Source organism: Camelus bactrianus, chromosome 7, assembly GCF_048773025.1.
Source record: "Camelus bactrianus isolate YW-2024 breed Bactrian camel chromosome 7, ASM4877302v1, whole genome shotgun sequence".
NCBI lineage: Eukaryota > Metazoa > Chordata > Mammalia > Artiodactyla > Camelidae > Camelus > Camelus bactrianus.
This window is the reverse complement of record NC_133545.1, coordinates 6,161,534-6,183,315: the sequence shown is the minus strand read 5'-3', so window position 1 is coordinate 6,183,315 and position 21,782 is coordinate 6,161,534. Positions and strand designations below refer to the sequence as shown.

General features: G+C 52.1%; 1 protein-coding gene across 1 annotated transcript; it reads right to left on the bottom strand.

The window, feature by feature from the left end:
• Positions 1-661: 661 nt before the first annotated feature.
• On the bottom strand, positions 662-18,407 carry PDIA4 (protein disulfide isomerase family A member 4). The gene is made up of 10 exons (XM_010954847.2): positions 18,059-18,407; positions 12,455-12,638; positions 11,093-11,298; positions 8,873-9,011; positions 7,524-7,729; positions 7,241-7,399; positions 5,535-5,686; positions 3,169-3,325; positions 2,603-2,836; positions 662-1,884 (listed from the first exon to the last, which is right to left on the bottom strand). Exons 1-10 carry the CDS (start codon positions 18,144-18,146, stop codon positions 1,469-1,471), a joined length of 1,941 nt encoding a protein of 646 aa, XP_010953149.1. The 5' UTR covers positions 18,147-18,407; the 3' UTR covers positions 662-1,468.
• Between the last annotated feature and the right edge of the window lie 3,375 nt (positions 18,408-21,782).

Below are 21,782 nucleotides of genomic sequence, written 5' to 3'. Positions count from 1 at the left end.
TCCTCCTCCTGGTGAAAGAGCACGTCCTCGAGGGCGCAGAGGCCTCCTGCCACACTCAAGAGTCCGAGAACTTACCAGATGCCGCCCACAATTCCCAGTCCACCTTGGCTGGACTCAGCCTGAGCGCAGAGCATCTGGGAAGGACTGCCCGGGCTGCCCCTTGCTGTGAGGGCTGCTTCCCACCCCCAGGCAACCCTGCAACAAACACACCAGCCACTGCAGAAAGAACTGTCCCCAGCTCATCAGTTTCCATCCTTGTCACCTCCATCTGAGCGGAATTTGGAGCAGGTGAGTGGAGACGTCACATCCTAGTGAATGAATGAACTGGAATGAAGCTCGCATCACATAAATCCCCCAGAAGTCCTGAGGGCTGGGCCAGCTTCCCGACTCCCAGCCCCGAGAAATGCTCAGGGCCTGGTGCTCCGTCCCTGCCCACTCCTGACGGGATGTGCCACTGCTCACCCCCACACCACCCAGGGCAGAGCCCGCCCAGCCCCTCACTGGGCCAGGATGCCGTCCTGCCCCAGGACATTTGGGGTCGGGTGAGACAAGCTCCAGTCTGCAGGGTGGAGAGCCACCCTCCAGGCCCAGGTTGGCCTCTCCATCCCCAACGTGCTGAGGCTCCAGGATGGAACGATGTTCTCTAACACAGCGACGGAGGTTCATTTTCAATAATTTCTTTATTCCATCACAACAGCCTACCCTACCCTTCCTATCACCCTAAAGCATCCATCTGTGCCCCAGGTCGTCTCTCCTCGGCAAAGGCAATCTGAAGAGGCAGGCTTGCCTGACATGGAAGGCTGAGCCTCGGAACCTGGCTCCAAGGGTCTGGGGGACAGGGAATCGCCCCCACCCGCGGTCCTCTGTTTGAGAGAAGGCACAGCGACACCCAGCCCTGCAGAGATGCTGTGGCTCCCTGGGCTGGGCAGCGGCTTGGGGTCGGGCTGAAACGGCGTCCTTGGCAGGGCGACAGTTCTCACTTTGTGCCACGACAGGAAGAAACAAAAGCCAACAGTCCCATCTTCAACAGATGATTCTTCAGACAATGATAAAATAAAAGGCAAAAATCAATGTGACTTGGCAAAAGCTTTTTAAATTTTAAATTAAAAAAAAAATTCACAAGGAAGAGATTCAATCTGTCTGCTTTGAAGAAATATATTAAAGAAGGTGAAAGGTTAAAAAAATCAAACCCCAAATAATGATAAAAATAGATGTATCCTCTGTAAAATTCTGGACTAATCTACTGAGTCGTTTGTATCTATTCAGTATTCAGAGCATGAGGTGAAATATCAGAGTATAAAAAAATTTAAAAACAACAACAACAAAAAAATATGAACAAAAACTTCGAGATACTGCCACTGAGCAAAGCCACCAGGCATGCGGCCGGCTCGGGCCCGGCCGCTGGTTGCTGGAAGCTACGCCGAGTCTGGTCCCCCCCGCGCTTGCCCTCTGCAGTCCCTCAAAGCCTTCAAAGTTCTTCCCTGGTCCTGCTCAGCTTTGTGGCGTGTTCTTCTATAAACTTGCTCAAGTGCTCCAGATCTCTGTCACCATCCTCAAATTTAATTGGGTTCTTTTTGTCCCCACTGGGGGCGAAGTAGATGGTGGGGAAGCCCTCGACTTTGTAGCGGTCGTTGGTGATGTCGTTGGCTGTGGCGTCCATCTTGGCGATGACCAGGTTCTTGTGGCCCTTGTACTTCTTGCCCAGGGCGGTGTACACAGGCTCCAGCTGCTTGCAGTGCCCGCACCAGGGTGCATAGAACTCAATCAGGACGTCCTTCTTGGGGTCCATCACGATGGAGTCAAAGGTCTTCCCCACCACGACCTTGACTGGCCCCTTGTTGTTCTTGGGCACTGGCTGGGATTTGACAACTGGCTTCAGTTTTCCTGCCGAGGAAAGCAAGCAAGAGGAGGGGTGTGAAGCTGAGAGGCCTGAGACTGGTGGCTCCGGCTGGACCCAGCAGAGGGGTTGGCCTGATGTGCAGGAGGACAGGGCAAGTCAGACACTGCCAGGGCCAGGCAGGGTCTTTTCTCCAAAAGCCAACCCCTATCTCTTTGGCTTCTTCTACTTTCCCAGGCCCTGCAAAGGCCAGAGAGGGTGCAATGCAGGGGCCCCCGGCCCCCAGCCCCCCAGGCCTAGCGGCCACTGGATCCTATCAATGAGGCCATCACAAAAGAAATGTTGCTGGTGTAGAGCAGAGGAGAGCAGGTGCTGAGGCCAGAGGCCACGGTGGGGACCCAGATGGAGCAGAGATGGGACAAGCAGGCCTGCTAACGAGCCGCCAGCACGCATGTGACCTGGGACCACGTGCTCAACTGGATCAGAAAGGCATTCTGCTTCATGCCAAATCAAGTTTTCCACATACAAAACTGATGCCTGTCGTACTTTAAATATTTTTAAGGTAAGTTGAGATCTCCAGAACACCTGCCTTTTTCCCTATTATAAAAAAAGAGAGAGAGAAAGCAAAAGAATGGGGGTTCTCTGTCTCCATCCTCCCTTCCTTTGGGCCCAGGAGTAAACCCTGGGCCAGGCTTGGGAGAACAGCGGCTGGGAATTTGGGGTCTCCTGGCCAGCCGGCTCTGTTGGGGGGGTGGAGGGGCTCACCCTTCTTAAAGGCGATGACGAAGTCACGGAGGGCGTCAGCATCGAAGTCGTCGGGCTCCATGGCGAATCTGCGGCCGCCCTCGTCCAGTATGGCAGCGTTGACGTCCTCCCCGCTCTCGCTGAGCCCCAGGTCCTTGACCTCTGTGGCGAAGTCGTCCTCGTCGGCCACAGCAAAGGTGTACTCAGGGAAGTCCTTGGCCACCTCCAGGACCTTGTTCCGCCAAAACTGAGTGGCTGAAACAGGATCGTGGGCCACGAGCTGAGCCGCGGAGGGGAGGATCCAGGTGCCACCACCCAGGCCCTCTGACGCACGTGGCTCAGGCCTCGGGCGGAGGAGAAAAGCATTTCCCCAAAAGCCTGCTTTGAAGTCCCTGCCCGCCTGGAGGTGGGGGTGGGGAGGTGGGCGTGTTGGGGGCTAGTCTCTTCCAATCGTCCTTGTATCTCTAAGACCCCTTCTGCTAAAGCAGGATAGAAAGGGGGTGGCTACACAGCAGGAAGGACCTGAACCCTGAAGCCATAAACAACACGCAGGCCCACCCACCGGGTCCCGGTCTCCTGGTCCTCACCTGCGCGGTAATCGAAGCTGAAGTCGACGCCGTAGTAGACGACCACCAGGGGGCGCCGCGAGTAGCGCTTGGCGTCGTTGGAGGCCTTGCGGTGGCCGACCAGGGGCAGGGTGTGCTTCAACACGTGCTCCTTGATGGCTGACCCCTCCGTGGAGTCCTGCAAAAGGGGGGCGGTTGAGGAGCAGCGGTTGGTCCCTGTCAGCGGGACAGGCATGGGGGAAGACATCCCGGACTCGTCCCACTCAAGCACGCCCAATAATTCAGGGGAGCACCCCCCTCCTCCAGAGAACCCTAAGCTGGTCTCTCAGGCCATCGCAGATGCCCTGTGCCCTCTCCTTTGGGTCAGGGGTCCCTGTCCAGGTCAGTTGGAAACTGCTGGAGGAAGGCCTAGCTCTCAGGTGACAGTGGCTGTGAGCCTGGGCTGAACTGCACACAGCATCCCACCTGCCCCTGGTCTGATCCTCACAGTGGCCCATCAGGGACACTACTCAGGGAAGGAACACAGAGCAGAGAGATGTAGGGAAGTGGCCACCTGGGCTCACAGCTCTGCCTGGAGAAACCGCGTCCCTGACCACCTGCTACACCAGAGCACAGGGTGGTCTTGGGAAGAGCGTGGGGCCAGACACAGCTGTGTAGCTGGGGAGGCGGCCCCAGACACCGACCTCAGAACCACACGAGGGTGGCAGTGCCACCGCACTCTGGATGAGGAGACCGAGGCGCAGCGAGACTAAGCAGCTGCCTGCCCAACAGGACGTGGTGGGTGACCAGGACTCTTCCCCTAGAGACTGAATTCCACTGGGATGGATGGTCAGGGAAGTGGCCCCAGGTGGCACTGAAAACGGGCAGGACTGGCCAGGTGGGAGGAGGCAGCAGGAACAAGGCAGGGACCAGGCACCGAGGGCAGCCAAGGCCGTGGGGTCTTTAGTCAGGACAGCCCCTGGACCCAACATCACCCCAAAGGTGAACTCAAGAGTAAAACTGAGTGACCCCAGACAGATGTGCTCTGTAGCTGAGCGCTTCCACCCATGGGCCTGAGTCTGAACAGGCCAGAGCCCGCCTCACTCACATCCCAGGCAGACTGCTTATCTTCTCACAGCAATGCTGCCTGGGCTGATTCCACGCCTGGCTTCATCTTGTGTCTCCTGCCCTTGTCTTTCCTTTGTCCTAATTTCTAAACCCACTTTTTAAAAAACTGCATTGTATCATGTTGCATGAGTTTTTACATAGCAGCCTGAAACACTTCTTAGAACAAAGATGGTATAAAAATACCACTCTGTTTAAAATGTTAAAAACATCTGATCAGGCAAAAGAAAGAGCAAAGTGGCAGCGATATGTTTAATAGGCTGGACTGTGTGGATCTCCACCTTTTGGGGTCAAGGACCCCTTCACGCACACCACACAGCACTGTGCTTGATTCCTGTGGTCTGCACACCCCAAGCTCATCAGGGCTCCTCTTTGGACCCAGGGTCAGTACCTCTGGATGCTAAAGAGAAGCTAGAAGGGAGGCGGTGAGGTGAGACCACCAGCACATGTCCTGGCCCGGGACGGAGCACACGTGCATTTCTCTCTTCACTTGCTCCTAACTGCCTGTGGGACCCCCAGTGTGTCTGCTCACCTCTCTGCATCCCAGTCTCTTTCTATCAAATAAAATCTCTGTATTCAAGATGTAAGCTTCCTCCCAAGTCTGAAGATCTACTCAGTGAAGCACAGGGCCTCTAGGAGACACTTGGAACATGGAACTGGATCCAGGCTCACCCTGGCCCGGGAACTTCATCCAACTCTCTAGAGATGAGTGCATCACACTCCTTAGGACGACAAGGAGTTGGGGGATGTAGCGGAATAAAAAGCCAAGTCCACACACCACGCTCCACAGCTTCACCCAGAGAACAGAGACAGGCCTGACAGCACTTCATAGCCGCCTGCCAGCAAATGAGGCTCAGCTCAGACCCAGTGGCACGTCCTGGCCAAGAGCCACACCAGCTACGCCTGCCATTCCCACGGTGGGCGGAGCTTAAGACAGGCTGGTACTGGCCCTCCAGGAGGTATGAAGAGTGGGGCAATCCTTCTGGCAAAAGCAAGTGGGGCTCTACGGGACCCTTGGCCCCATGACCCACCAGGTATGTGAGATGCCCCTTCACTCTCTCCCATAAACCCCAACCTGCCAGCTGAGCTCCCGTCCCGAGCCTCCCAGGGACCTGTGCCTTTACTGGTAGGGCAGAGGGGCAGGGGAAAGGCACTCCAGACCCTATGGTGGGGGGAAATCTCCACGTCTCCAACCTCCCCACCCCACCACGCCCCACCCCGCAGCAGCTGGACCAGGACCTTCCTGTCGATCGGACGCCCAGGGGCTGGCATCCCTCACCCACCTGGATGTCCATCACGTGGCTCTTGGGCTCATATTTGGATTGGAACTTCTCAGGCTGCATGACAACCAACTTCCCTGGGGAGACTTTCAAGAACTTTGCTATTTCAGTGCTGAAAGTGTGGTAGAATTTGTAGTCTTCTCTCAGGTTGTTAGCTGAGAAGTTAACAGAATAATACACATTTTACTAAACTGCTTAAATGATCTAGGTTCAACTCACTACCCGCATCAGACAAAGCAAATGCCCAGAAAACAGTGTAATTACTGTCATGAACTCTGTGTGGACAACACCCAGGGCTCAAGCACCTGAAAAGGGTTTAGATTTAAAAATTTGGTACAGATGTAATACCTGGAAATCTAAATATTTTGGAATTTATTTTAAAAATAAACTGAGTCTTCACAGAAAAACTTAGAGCTAATTTATCAGGTACCACAGTTCCCTACGGTCTCCGATGCTGAGAAGCAAATTAACCGCATGCACAGGCCGTCGCCAGAGCCTCCTGAATCCACAGGGCGAGCTTCCAGCCTGGCACCCCTCCGGGGCTTCAGTTTCTCCCCCCCCCCCCCGACTTGGTGGGTGCTGGTGCAGGCCGCGGCCCTCTATACTCTTTCATTTAAATCCTGTGAAACTCCCAAATGCAATCCCACTATCTGAGGATAGCCTAGAATGGGAGCTGGCAGACTTTTCTGGAAAGGACCAGACAGGAACTACCCGGCTCTGTGCGCCACACCATCCCGACCACTCAGCTCTGGGCTGAAGCGTGAAGGCAGCTGGACAGCGTGCAGACCAGCCGGTGTGCTGTTCCTACAGAACCTACGAGACCCGGTGGGGACCCGATTGGGCCTGCGGGCCAGCCTGTCCACCCCTGCCCTAGACCCCACAGGTGAACCACCTCGGTCCTTCTGCTCTCACTGAGCCACCCAGACCCACCCTGAGTGGAGTCTGTGATCCCAGCACTGGGTGAGGCGTCACCCCAGCCCCGAGGGTGGCTTCCCAGCTGAGTTACGGGAATACACGGAGGAGATGGCACAGCACGTGTCGGGGACAGCCTGGACAGGCCCATAGCTTTTGGAATCAGACACACTTAGGTTCAAGTCATCATTTCCGACCTGCTAAGTGTGTGATTTCAGGCACGTCAGGGAGTCACCGACAGTGCGCGGAGACCAGCATGAGGATGAAAAAGCACGAGCAGGTGAGTCTCCACCTGGTGCTTCAGGTATTTGTTCTCAGGGGGCCGTGGGTGGAGGGACAGAACTGCCCTCCCGACCGCCCCCCACCCTCACAGACCCCTTCCTCCCACCAGCCTCCCCGTCACTCGCCCTGCATCCCTGGGGCTGTGTCTGGCTCCTCCCCCACAGTCCAGACAACAGGCCCAGAGCCTCTCACCCCTGCCTGAGCCTAACCCAATCAGCCACGCGGAGTCCCAAGTGTCAGACTCGAAGTGAGGCAGCTGGACCAGCAGCGCGGGCAGGAGGGGGGTGGGACAGCCCCCTCCTGCTAAATCATATCATCCATGTGTAATAAAGGCCACAGAGAACCAGCACGAACCCCAACCCCAGAAAACCCGTTCCCACATATGCAATCTCAATTCCATCAAGCCATCCCCAAAATCAATGCCCAGGAGTTTTATACAAAAGCAGCAGACTCCTCGGCAGCCCCAGACAGCCTGGGCACCTGCATTTTGTCTGGCCTAGAGGGCCATGACTTACCAGCATCCTGGTACTGCTGGTAGGCTGGGTCGCTCTCTGCCTTGAAGACCCCAATGATGATGACATCATCTCCATCCTTCAGGAACTCTTGAACCTGCTTCAGGGCCAGGATCTGTTTGGAGGGCGGCCCAGACTGCTCGATCATGTAGTCGACGATGCCTGGGAGCAGAGCACACGCCTGAGGAGGGGCTCGGGGCCCCCAGGCACTCTCCCCACAGCTCTGCCAGCACACACCAGCGCCGGGAGCTTCCATCCCCGCCGAGGCAGAAGGAAGCAGCAGTACCGTATTTCTCCCGTGGGCCGTTGTAATCAAAGGGCCTTCCCTTGCGGAAGATTTTCAGGGTAGGGTAGCCGGAGACATCGAACCTCTTGGCCAGGTCTGTTTCCGCGGTGGCGTCGACCTTTGCCAGGGGGATGGGGGGAGAGCGCTTGCTCAGCTCCTTGGCGGCCTTCTCGTACTCGGGGGCCAGTTTCTTGCAGTGTCCACACCTGCAGGCAGAAGCAGCTTCGTCGGTGGCCTGTTCCCATGCAAATGCAGCCCCCTAGCTAATGAAGTGCAGAAACCCAGCTGCATCCTCGAGGGACATGGAGAGATCCAGCCAGTCTCAGAGTGGCCCCCCACCCCTGTGAGCGCTGCCCGGGCCCCTCCTGAGGGGCCAGGACGACATCACTTCCCCCTGGGGCCTTCACACGCGGGGATGTGTAAACACACACACACACACACACACGAGCCACGGGCGGATGGGGTGTAACAGTGACATGGGGTGAGGTGTGGGAGAGTAGGGGCAGGTAAGGACACAAATCTGGGTTGGCTTAACACAGGACCTGAGGGCTGAGCCGGGACCAGAGGGATGGGCAGGCAGTGGACACAAAACCATGAAGGGCGAGTGAGGGGAGGGGACAGAAGGCGGGAAAGCTGTGGAGACCGCGAGGATCTGGCAGAACGGCAGAGGGAATGGGTCGCAAGTGTAAAGCAAGGTGGAGGGTCATCCTCCGAGACTCATCCCAGAAGAGCAGAGCCAAAGATGGAGAAAACCAAGGTTCAAACACCTCAGAAGGAAGGCAGGGAGGCTCAGGTGACAAAGCCTGGGGCAGGCACCAGCTGCCACCCCTCCTCACTATGGGGACCAAAGGAGTGTCACCTCCCACTGCTTAGAGCCACGAATGTCACAGTGCTGTCCCAGGGACATGTTTCCCGGGGATCACTGGCTGAGCACGTCCCTGGCATGGGCAGGGCAAGTGTGGAGATGAGCAGACTCAGCAGGCAGGGCCTGGTGCCCAGCTGTGTCCTCCAGGTCTGAGGGGCCCCAGATCACCGGGTGGCCCCGTTAGGTGGCTCACATGGGCTCACACTTCCCTGCGGGCTCCTGGCTCTCCCCCTCACCCCAGGCCTCTGTTTCAGCCTCATCCTACCTCCAGGAAAAGACTGTAAAAACCACCCCTCCCCAGAGCACTCAGGCACTCCTCTTCGCCCTCTGTGCACAGTGGGGACTTTGCATCTGACTGCTCTACAGCTACCTCTGCCTCGTGTGTGGGAGTCTGTCTCCGCCACCCCTGCCCAGTGCCTGTACCGGATACAGGAAAGGCCTGATCAGTATCCGAATAACAAGAGATCGACACCACTTTACTCACCATGGGGCATAGAACTCCACCAGAATGATGTCTGCATCATTCACCACCTCGTCGAAGTTATCTTTGGTTAGCACAAGCGTGGCTTCGGGTGGAGGTGTCCAGTTGGGCTGGGAGATCTCTTTGACTTTGGCAACAATTTCTAGAAGAAACCAAGTAAGACTGAGCACGTGCAGGCACCAGGCCGGCGGTGCTTCACCTCGCTCCACAGGCAGGAGGGGAGGGCAAACAGAGCAAGTGGGACCACAGAACAGGACATGTTTGATTTCCTGAAATCCAATCGCATCTACAAGCAGGGCTGCTCTGCGGTTCTGAGGCCACAGTTAAGAGTCAGAAGGGCCACTGTTTCCAGTAACACCTGTCACATTTCCACTGCCACAAGCACCACCTGCAGACAGCTCGTGACAGTCCAAGCCCAACCTGACAAATGAGGCTTCTGTGTCTACCAGACCGGAGTTCTCACTGCAAGCAAACTGCAAGAAGCCATCCCTGATGTCTGACCACACGTGCCTATTAATACGGTTTGGGGGGCATCCTCTTAACTCGTACAAAGATACACATATTTAGCCTTGCACATCTGGCACTAGCATATTATGTGCATCATAAGATGTAGGCAAAACTGGAGAAAAACAAAAAGAGGAGAATGCTGCTCTGGCTGCACCAGCATCACCGGGAAGCTGCTATGAAAAGGCCCAGTTCCCCAGAGACGGATTCAATGCCGGGGGTAGGACACTGAATGTATCCTCACAAAGCACTTTCCAAGTGGTCCTTAGGAGCAGTGGCTGCAAACTTTTTCTTTTTGGCTGTAGAGTCACGTAAAGAACCACGTTAGCAGAGCATGACCGCAGTGGGGACAGACAGCACCTCCGGCAGGCACAGCCAAGCCCTGGGGCAGTCGGTGTAGGTGAGGCCGGCTTACTAAGACGCACTGGCAGGGATGTGCCTGGGGAGCCCGCTTTGGCAAACGCTGCTCTCAAGATTCCAACCTGGGCCACATCCCTAGCTGTCAAATGTCCAGTGCAGACTTCCAAATATACAAGCCTGTTTACTTTAAACAACAAAGTACACCACTTTCAGCCTGACTGCACATCAAGTATTGTGACGGCTACGACGTACATGTTAAGTAAAAACACGAAGGTGCAAATGGTGTTCAAGATACGTTAACAACTGTGTAAAAATTACACACAGAGACACATTTGCTTTGATGTGTACCACGTATCTGCAGCACACAGGAGAAATCTCTTATACTAGCCACCTTCCTGGAGGGGAGCTGGATAACCAGGGTCAGGGTCAGGGTCAGGGTCAAGACTCTTCATTATCCTCTTTGAATTGTGAACCCCGCAAACACATTATCTAGTCAACACAGACAGATACAACATGAAGATAAGTATAACCCGAGTGATCGTGTTCTCTCTGTGCACCCTACGTGGGGCTCCAGCGCTCAGAGGATCACAAGACAGACTCACACCAACTCGCAGGGAACCGTGACACCAAGTCCACGTGACCTCCTGCTCTGTGATGAGGAGCCCGAGGCCCAGCGTGGAGGCACCTGCATATGATGACAATAAAGACCCCAAACCAACTCAGTGCTATTCCCACTATGCCATCCCAGGAATGGAAAATGCAGCAGAAAGCAATTTTGTGTGTGTATGTATATGAGATTAAGAGATATGCTAAAGGACATCACAATTTTATTTGTTCACTCATTTAATGAAACTTATTTGGTACGAAACATGAGCCTGGCAGGGATCCACCAGGTCTGGTTTTAGAAACACTGTCTGGCTCCCCACACCAGGGGTTCCAACGTGGGGCTCTGGACCCACAGCCCAGTGAGCTCTTGGCACTCACAGGAAAGGCAGATTATTGAGCTGGGCCTGAAACTGACTGACTCGGAAGCTCCAGGGTGGGGCTCAGCCATCTGTCCTACAACCCACCCCCTCAACCCGCTGTAAGCCTGACACAAGCCCAACACCCAGAAGCACCACTCTGAAAGCCACGAAGACCTGTGGCCTTGTCTGTCATTTCACAGTCTGACTCCAGATCTTGGGTTTCACGGTCCTCAATGGAAGAAGACAGCCCCTCCCTTCCAAGGACAAGTCTATTTTGCTCCAGGGTACCTTGAACATTCCAGCAGGGATCACTCCCAATCCACTCAGCTTGTCTTGGTTTCCATTATCCAAGCCCCCTCCCCCTGCCTCCTCCAGCAGCCCGGGTACCGCTCACCTTCCTGGGTCCTGGAGCCCTCGTAGTCGACAGCCTGCCCCTTCTTCAGGATCTTGATGGTGGGGTAGCCGCTCACGTCAAACCTGCTGGCCAGTGCCGACTCCGAGGTGGCGTCGATCTTCGCGACAGGGATGGGGGGGTCGCTCTCCTTCAAGGTAGTGGCGATTTTTTCATATTCTGGTGCAAACTGCTTGCAATGTCCGCACCTAAGAATTAGATTTAGGGAAGGAGGTTAACTGTACTCACGGAGACCTAAATCCAGCCATGCGCACAAAAACTGGGGCATGAGGACCAGAAAGGTCTGCAGTTAAGAAGAGAGACACCACATGAGAGGCCCAGGCAGCTGGAAGTCAAACAGATCCAGGTTAGAATCCCAGCTCTGCTGTGAGCACAGACTTTTAACATCTCTACACCCCAGCGTGAGGAGAAAACTCTTCCTGAAAGATGCGGTCTCTCCCACGCCTTCTCGCAGAAGCGGGGTTTTCCAGAGGCTGCATGACTAACGATGATGTCAGCATTCTAACGCTGACATGTAAGGGGGTTACTGTTATTTAAAGGTGAATTTTTTTCTATTTCTCAGTTTTAATGTCTAATATGGTAGCTACTGACAAACATGATCCACGTAACAAGATATTTCGGGTCCTCAATTTTTAAGTGTTAAGGGGTCCTGCGACCAAAATGTTTGACCAGGAACAGTGTGACCTCACAGGCCTGTTCAAAGGACTGTTTAGATATTTTATATAAAGCATCTTAGACTATGCCTGACCATCAGGCACTGGACAGTTTATCTTGACTATTTTGTCTCCAAAGCAAACCAGGAGGGCGAGAGGAAGGGAAAGAGGATATGGGATGATGAGATGGAAGCAGCAGCAGAAGATAGGTGGGTGTGGACCACCACACCATCACCTGCACTGCGATGGTCAAGATGGGAAAGAGCTGGTCCCCAGGGCCTGAGCCTTTCCTTATTAGAGACCCCCCCACCCCACGGGCCAAGTCTGCACTGGGCAGGAGCGGGTAGGGGGCAGAATCTGTAATAAGGGATGCATGTGTCTGTCACCCACTCAGGTCTTTGTCACCCCAGCTCATTAACCACCCCCAGCTGTAACTATCAGAGGACATATTCACAATTTCAACCACTCGACTCTGAAAGGAGCAGGGGCTGTGGTCCCTGAGGGCGGGTTCATTGGATGCTCGATGCAAACTGGCAGAACGCTGAGCTCCTGGCGTCCCTGAACCAGGGCCTGAGTTCCTGCACCTGGACACTCCCACCCTGCGGGGTCTGGGTGACCTGAAGGGGTCAAGCCTGTGACACAGAGGAACCCCTGGTCCATTAGTTGACGGACGTGCAACGTGGGTCCTCACCATGGAGCATAGAACTCCAGCAGCACCGTGTCTTTGTCAGCCACAAAGTTGTCGAAGTTTGCATCAGTGAGGATCAAGACACCACCTTCTTCCTTAACTTCCAAGTCATCGTCCTCCTCGTCTTCATCTTCCTCCTCCTCCTCCTCCTCTTCCTCCTCAATGGCATCTTCTTTATTAGAAGAATCTGAGTGGAAAACACCCAGACTAGTTAGGCAACTCGTGACCCGTCTCCTTAAAAATTTTCCTAGAACCCAAACCCCTCAAAACGGTCAAGATTCCTGAGTGGTCCCTGGGGGCCACCACGAGAAGAGATGATCTCAGGCCTCCCCAACCCCAGGAATTCTGCTCTAAGTTTGTGTATTTGGTGGCCCCTTAAGATTGTATTTAAAGGGAGGTCACGGTTAAAAGATATCTGAAAAATTACAGGTCTAGAATTTAAAATCTAAACGCAGCAGCAGGACTGGCAGGCAGGCCCAGCTCCCCCTCCAGATGAAGCTCTCCCCCAACCTTGCTCTGCATGCCTGCTGCCCGGGCACAGAAAACTCCAATGCCAGGCCCTCCCTCCCTGCTCCCCATGCTGAGATCTGGTCCCTCCTCGGCAACACCCTGTGGGCCAGGCTCCTTGCCCAAATCCACACTTGCGTTCTGGGCATCTGGGCATCTCACTTCGTGGCTCCCCTGCGTCTGTGCCCAAGGGCAAGGCTAACCTTCCAGGACACGCCTCCTCTTCCTCACCCTCTATGCTTCCCTCATCCAGTGCCCCCTGGATGAATGACCGCCTGGTCCCCAAAACAGTACAAACAGGAAACGAATACTGGTTCTCAACTCTTCACCATGGAGGATGGCATACTATTTTGCTTCTGAAAGGGGTGGCATTTTTCTTCATAGTCATAAAAAAATAGCCCCATGGGTGTTACAATCGTCCAGCAGAAGGCCAAAGTGTGACGGGAGGAGGAGGGATTGTATTTTATTTATAAAGTCAGCCCACGTAATCTCCAGGGTGCAAATTACCCTGGAGAAATTTTAGGATTTACAAGTCAACAGACATCAAAAATATACAAATTACATCTTTGTCGGATACCCTGCCTGGAAGCAAAGTTCTCGCCCAAGAACGCAAGATGAGTGTATCTTATTTAGTTTCATCTTAATTTTTTGCTAAACTACAGATACAGGAAATCCTGGGACGGCAGTTCCTGTTACCCAGTTTCTCCAGTTATCACCCCCTCACCCCCGCCCAGCAAACAGAAGTGCACCAAGTGCGACTCCATCAACGCTGAAGGCAGAATGTTTCAAGGGGCCAATTACTTATTTTCAGAGATGATTCCCAGGAGAGAAACCAACACCAAGTGTGGGGCTGAGGCTGAAGTCAGGGCTTGAAAACCTGCCCTGGGGACCCTGGAAGCCCTGAGACTCACCCAATCTCAGCCTTGCCCAGAACTCATCCAGCGCTGGCTCTGCAACTGCTCAGACAAGCCGGGAACTTGTCTGGGTGGTGGCTTTGCTCATTATTGTAAAACCTACCAACTGGCACACTGATTACAAAAAGCAAACCCCAAACCTACTCTGCCACACTGAGCCCCACCCTCGTCAACACTGTCCCTTCAAACATCACGCTGTTTTTTCCTTTCACATTATCCTCTACAGCTTAAGGTGTAGGTTCCTCCATGGTGGGGTAGGGGAAACATTTCTAAAATCCCAAAGGAAAACTCACCAATTTAAGAAGCACAAACCAAGCAGATACCTCTGTTTTGGGGGGCAAGTTCCTTCCCCACCCTCTCCCTGCAGGCTCAACATCCCCACCTCCCCAGCCAGTGCACCACCCCGCTTCTTCCCCAGCAGAGGCCCCGTGGGGTGGACAGGCCTGCAGAAGGCCCAGGCCCCCAGCACTGTCATCAGGAGGCACTAAGAGGCTGTAGAAAGTGATGAGAACCAGGCTCCCTGGACGTGGAGGGGGCAGGACCGAGGGGAAGAAGTCTGGGTCCAACCCCATCTCCACCTCTTGGGCTGGAGGCCTGAGCTGGTTTCTTTACACTCGCATCAGCCTGAATCCCCTCCCGCTGGAGACCAGCAGCTGACACCATGCACCCAGGTCCTCAAGAATCTTGAGAACTTCTGACTTGAACATCCACTGGCTTGGGGCTCCTGGTACTTCTGGAAATATCACCTACAACACCCTGCAGGGCACACAGGGATTGACTATGAGGCCCCGTGGGACCTGAGTCAGTGGCTTTCCAAAAGGCGAGACTGACCACCCCTCACGTCAAAGTCCCACCCAAAATGACCCTTGTTGGGACTGCAAACCTGGGGGCTCGATGCAGGGCTGTTCTGCAGGTTCTCTGCCCCAGTCAAGGGCCTAGGAGGCACCACACGCCTTGCCCCAGGTCTGGGAGCTCACAGGGCCAGGCCCGAAGGGCTGCTGCAGGCAGTGAGGCAGGGCCCTGGGCAGCACGTCCCCTCACCGCCGGCCTGCCCAGCTCAGTCCGAGAATCAGGTTTACTTGCAGGCAAATGGAAAGATTGGAGGCAGGCTGGACAGAAAACTTGGGGGAACTTAGTTCTCTCTCCAAGCTGGAAACACAGCTCGGAGCTCGGCGATCTGCTCAGTGCCCGGGGATAAGGTGTAGAAGCAAAGATGCTTTCCTGCCTACGCTCAGCCTGACACGGTCAGTGCGCACTCCCGGTGATGGGGCTCGCGGGGTTAAATGGGTGCCTGTGAGTTATCACAGGACAGGGTTCCTAACAGGGCTCCCATTTCTTGATACTTTTAAAAAAACTGATTTTCCTTTTATATTTTTAAGGATAAACAAAATGACACAACATTCCCTACATAAAATTAAGGATGTCAATTGTGTGAAGGTACAGCCCCCACTTTCCACTCCTCCCCGGTCGCAGACACCCCCCAGGATTCATGCCCTTGCAATGTGAGAGGTGTCAGCTCTATATTCTCATCGACTAAGACCCCACACATCCCGACAAGGAAAACGTCTCACATTTTAATGGGGAGACTGCTTTTCACTGGGCTCCACTTTTAAAGTTGGACATTAGAGACCAGAAATATACCCAAAGCTTTCCAGCACCTTCTGGAAGGGGGCCGTCCTCCTCAGCATTCAGTTAACGAAGCCTCTTGTATCAGCTCCAGACTGCTTAGCCCACCCAGCAGGGCCACTCCCAAAATGTGGGAACTCCCTCTAACCAGGTCCCTGTAGTCCCCGTCCACTACCACCAGTGCACCTGACCACAACACCAGATACTGCCCTGCCTGGACGCAGGCAGCTCCTTCCAGGGTAGCTGCATCCACCACCTCAGCTGGTCACTCCTCCAATCCACACCAGAGAAGTGCCCAGAAAAGTTGGATAAACAATACCATTAGGTCAGTACGAACAGAAAAAGAGAACTCTGTTATCAGCTCCAAAGTCGCTGAGCTGATACTTCTGATGTGCCAGGCACTGTGCTGAGCACTTAGAAGCGGCATCACCCCAAGGGAAACATTACCTGCATTTCCCAGATGAAGACCAGAGAGCTTCACTCATCTGCTCACGGACCACAAAGCTACTCTGTGGAGGGTCCTGATCACTCAACTGCTATGCCAGATTGTCGCATCAGATTTTCTTCCTAGGGTGTCCTACGTTCTCCAAGGATTCATTAGATAATTACTTCCCGAAATTAAAAGAGAGGGGCAGTTGAACAGTTCCTCAGCGCTACACCCAAGTGACTTTCCACTTTTAAACCTAAACCAATTCCAAATAAAAGCAGGCAACACCCCAGCATCAAAATATTTTCCTTTACTCTTAGCTGGAAAGATGGGAGGAGAACAAGTGGCTTCTAATCAGACACGGGAAGCCCCGCAGCCTGAGGCTTAGGCCGTCAGAGCTTAAGTTCTACTTAGTAAACATTCTTTTGAGTGGTATTGAGGGGCCCAGACACCACCGTGCTCTTTGAATCTAAAGTGGAAGAGAGGCAAAAAAGAGGAGGGAAACCCTAAAGACAGGGAGCATCTGGGGTACAGGGAAGTGTTGCCCCCAAATAAACCCACAGGACGAGTTACCTGTTACAGAAGCTGACAGTGAAGGGCCAGAGGCGGGAAACGACTAGAAGCCCAGTCCACCCGACCCTAGAGATTCCTGGGCTCACCCCAGAGGCAACCGCATTAGTGACCTGTGACCCAAGTGACAAATTGCCCCCTTGCTGTCCAACCATGTTTGCCACCCTTCCAGGCCTCTTAAGAGTTCCCGCATAACAGAATCACTGGATCAGAAGCAAGACAAAGCTATCTGCTTTTTGGCTACAATCCAACATTCCAAAAACTACCCTCCACCCCCACTGGTCCTCAAACTTAAATGTACCTCCCAAAGTTTATTCTGCCTACAAATCAAAGAAGCCTGTGTTTAAAACGCAGATTCGAGGGAGCACCCCTGCATTCTGCTTGGGTATATTTTTGGGACTCTGTATTTAAATCAGCACCAGGTGACTTGGATAAAGGTCCTGACACACTTGTAGATGACAAACGCTAGTTCCTGTTGGCAGGGGTTCTTTTCACCCAGTGCTGGCTTCTAACTACCTTTTCTATGTGGTAAAGACTCCTGAATCAGTGACTTGCATAAAAAGTTACTCAATCTGAAAGAGTATAAAGTTCACACTTCCTCTGCAAACTAATATTAGAAAAGGGGGGTTATTTATATTGGAACATACTCAATACCACACACACACACACACACACACACAAAATCTAGCCATCTGGAGAAAGGCAGAGAGGAAGAAGGGTAAGACCAGTAATGAGATGCTCCTTTCTGTAGGAAGAGCATTCTTTTCTCGACTACATCTTTTAATTTTCAAAGTTCTCTTACACCATTTGTTTTTAGCTAGCTGACTGCAAAGAAAAATGCAGGAGCGATGACTACCAGCTGTCTAATGTTCCTCTCTGAGAGAGGCTTTATGGCCAGGGGCCACACTCATCCTTACCTCCCAAAACCCTGTGCAGTGACTGGCACATACAGTAGGTGCTGAATAAATGCCCCCAGAAGGAATGCTACCTCTGGTTTCTAAAAGATGCAAAGCAAGCCACCCCTTTCTCCCTCAAACCAGAACCCTTGAGTTATTTATTTTCAAACCTACGAACTTCATTTTTAAGACGTAAAATGCTTGCTGCTCGCGGCTGTCCCAAGAGCTCTCACTTGGATCTTCACGCCCTCGGTCCTTCTCTAAAGTCTGTTCTGAAAACAGCGGCCCCTCTCCCTTCACGCTCCCTGGGCGTGTTAGCCTTCAATGTTTAACCAGTTCCCAAGCTCCCTTTCCCAGGAGCGGGCAGGCAGCCTGGACCCGAGGAAAATCTGAGCAGAATCAGGACAAGGGAGCCAGTTTGCAAAGAAGGACCCTCTATGGGTCCAAGTCTGGTGGCAGCCGCGGCCTCTCCGCCGCCCTCCTCTCCCGGGGTCTCCCAAGCGATCCTGCTCCCTGCTACCGCCCTTCAACTCCAGCAAGTCGGTGCAGGGCGTCAGTTCTGCAGGACCTCCGCGCGTAGCACACGGATCCCCGCGTCGCACCCACCCCCGGTGCCCCAGAGCCGCGCCGTCTGGTCCACAGGCCCGGCCCTCCGCCGGCCGCTCACCTTCGTCCGGGCCCCCGGCGCCCGACACGGCCAGTAGCTGCGCCAGGGCCAGGAGCAGGAGAAGCAGGCAGGCTTTCCGGGGCCTCATCGCGGAGACGCGGAGTGCGGCCTCCTCTCGCCGGGGGCCGCTGGGCGCTCCCGGACCTCCGGCTCTGGTCTCGCGAAGCGAAACGAGAGGGGAGGAAAGAAACCCCCGGAAGACCTCGCCGGCAAGTGACTGGGGGCGGGAGAAGCCGCGGGCCGGCCAATCCCAGCGCGACCGGGATCGCGGGCCGCGTGCGCCTGGGTGCGCGTCCGAGCCCCGCGGTACCGCCCTCCGCGCGGACCCTCCTCCCCCACCTCCTCCGCGAGCCCCGCCGCTGCCGCGTTTAAAGCTCGGAGAGCTAACGTGAGGTGCCCTCTTCTGATTGGCTGCGCCGCGGCCTCCAATCAGCAGCTGCCACTCGGTTTGCCGGGAGCGCACAGGCTGAGAGAAGGAGCGGGGGAGAACAAAGGCGGCGGGCCAGGGCCGGAGGGGCGGGGTCGTAGTACGCCTCGGGGCGCGATTGGTCGGCGGGCGAGGCGGGGCCTGGGGAACGCGAGGTGGGCGGGGCTCCGGGCACCCCAACTGGGCAGAAAGAACACGTGTCGTTAGCGGACCGTTGAGGAGAGCGGGGTTCTCTGCACATCCCGTGGGGACCCTGGGGAGCTCAGGGGAAAAGCGGCGGAGGGGCCTGAGCTAGGCTGTTTGTGAGAAAAGGAGAGCGGAACTCCCGAGGCGGCTTCGTGTTCGTGGCCTTTTTGGTTTCTAAAAGCTAATAGAAGTTTGCATTTCTTTCCTGGATTAAAACACAAATTGGGCTTGACGGCGTGTCTAAACTTTGCTTCATGTTATTTATTTCTCTGATTTTCTGCAAAAGTGAAACCAGATAGATAATCTAGCGGTTTACGTAAGTCTAAAATTAGGCTTGAGGTTTTTCTCTCCACAGTTTGGGAGAAAAAAAACCAAACTAAGTTAAGATAATGATTTTTGTATGTCAAGCCTATGTGTCTTAGGGTTTGAGATTTAACAGCTGGGGATTAGTATACCTGAAGAGTTACAGAAGACAAATAGGTAAAAAAAAAAAAACAAAAAAACAAAAAAACAAAAAAACCTTAAAAGTCCAGAAGTATTTTTCTGTGTATACAGATTAAGTCAGTATTTAAAAAGCTGGTTATTCACAGGGTTTAATAATCAGAAATTTTTAATTTAATTTATTAAATGTAATAAACTTTTATTGAACTCCTGAACCTTATGGTTCCCTCCTCGATTTTGTAGGGCAAAAAGATGTTATGCAATTCACTACAACAAAGTAAGTATACACTGAGTTATCAGAATGCTATGAATGTAGAATGTCAAACAGTTCAATATCATCTTAAGGAACTCTTCAAAAAAATAGAGAGTCCAGCCAGAATTTTTATCTTTCTTGTTTCCTGTGAATCCTTATTAAACTGAGAGGACTGAGAGCTCCATTTGCCCAGGTGTGCTACAAATGCAACCAATTTCACTAAGACCCTTTGTTGATCCAAAGTATGAGAGGAAATCTCTCAAAATGTATTGTATATATGTATGTATAAACACCACATATATGAAATCAGTATCATATTACTTGTGAAATTAAACAGTTCTTTTTTTAAAAAAAAAATTAAAAATAGAGCAGTTCATTCAACAGCTAAAAGCATTAGTTTATCAAGTTGAAAAGCTCCTTGTTCTTTCTTCTCTAAAACTCACCTGATTTGGTTGTGGGTACAAGCAGGCTGGGAGATGGCTCTGTTCAGGGTCAGAATGGAGAGAGAGATGTAATTATCTCTTAAGATCCTCATAATTCATTGTGAACATAGCAAGGCTGTCTTTAAGTCATAGAACTGTCCCCTGGCTTGTGCCATTTAACACTATTAGTTTATATTTATGGGTCAGTTTGAACATGTGCTTCCCTCTTCTCCCCTGCAGCACTCTCTAGAGAAGTGGCCTCCAGGGAAATAAACTTCCCCATCTAAATAGTCTCCAGGTGGATTTGTGACAATGTCATTACCAATCTTGGCACTTATGTCAGCTTTCACAAGCCAAGAATATATGGTCAGAAAACTATAAACTGAAACCAGACAGCTGCACATCTGCAGGCCCTGAATGCATGAGGCTTATGATCAATATTTTTGGGGAGTTAAAGCCTATGGGATGAAACCATTTCTTCTATGTGCTGGAGAACTCAGGAATGGTCCTGACTACCTCCCCATGGCTCTGATATAGTTCCTTTTCAGTAGAAAAATGAAAAGATGAAGCTTTCAGAAATACAGGGGTTTGTTTTCAGAAATCTCTGCCTTTTCAGGCAAACACTATTGTAGCCAGAGATACAATTTGCATGTACTTTTTTATCTGACCTTTTTAACTTGATATCACATCACACTCATTTTCCCATGTTATGTAACATTGTCTCCTGAGGGAACTGGGCTCACCCTTGAAAGGTCCACCTTGACTCATTAAGATTAGAGACTGATAGAGACTGATACGTGATCCCATGCCCCTACTCAAACCTCCTTTAACTGCCCAGGCAGCTGCCTGAGAAAAGAATACCTATCATATTCTTTAACTCCATTCTGTGCATAGCTGAGACATGGTACTCAGATTCTACCATCACCTTTTAGAGTGTAATGATATTTCAGCTGCTGCAAATTTCATTGCATCTTCCAATGACTGAGTATTTACTGCCTTTAATGTGATTCAAAATAGGGAAGTGTTCACACCTATAGGTGTGGCCAACTATTGAAAGTAAGGCCAAGGTGACATTTTGCAGGAGGTTGTCAGTGACAAGAAATTCTTTCCAAGTTTGCAGATATAGGTAACAGGCACAGTCATTTCTTTGTTAAGCCTCTGGTCTTGGCCACCATTCCTCAATATTCTAAGGTGAAGGAATTCTTAAGAAGTTTTAAGACCCAAACTGTGATTATTTTAATTTTCAAGTTTTACTGTCACCAAATGCTAGAAGGTTCCAGGCATTTAGTAGCTGTTACTAAAGAGACCAACACTCTTAGGATTTATGGGAACTAAACAGTAAAACTTAAAGAATACTTTTATGTTAGGAAAAAAACTATTGGGGAGGGAGAGTATAGCTCAAGTGGTAGAGTGCATGCTTAGCATGCAGTCCAGGGTTCAGTCCCCAGTACCTCCTCCAAGAATAAAAAAATAAATAAACCTAATTACCGCCCCTCCCCCCCAAAGACCCCAAAACCCAAAACCAAAGAAAACTTTATTGTGTTTGTTGTGAAAGGTTAGGAGTAAAGGCTCTGACATCAGAATGCATGGCCTTGAGTTTGGACCCTACCACCTTTCTTTATTCATTCAGTATTTCTTTATGTGACAAGCAGTTTTCTATGTGCAGTCTTGTATATATTTTATAATATTTTATGCTATTTTAAAGCAAATTTTTAAAATTTCAAATACCTAATGTTCACTGCAAGTATATAAAAGTACAGTTGAATTTTGAATATTGACCCTGTATCCTGCAACCTTATTAAACTCAATAGTTTTGGGAGCTTTGTTGTAGATTCCATTGAATCTTCTACAAAAATCATGTGATCTGCAAATAAAGACAGTTTACTTCTTTGTTATGGATGCCTTTTATTTATCTTGCTTTCCTTACTTTACTGGCCAGAATCTCCAGTACAATGTTGAATAGAAGTAGTGAGAGTGGATATCCCTGCCTTTTTC

Coding starts and splice junctions, on each gene's coding strand:
- PDIA4 (XM_010954847.2), bottom strand. CDS start 18,146: ATGAGGCCCCGGAAAGCCTGCCTGCTTCTCCTGCTCCTGGCCCTGGCG. Junction 12,639..18,058: donor CGCCGGGGGCCCGGACGAAG/GTGAGCGGCCGG, acceptor TTTTCCACTCAG/ATTCTTCTAATAAAGAAGAT. Junction 11,299..12,454: donor CTGGAGTTCTATGCTCCATG/GTGAGGACCCAC, acceptor TCTAATTCTTAG/GTGCGGACATTGCAAGCAGT.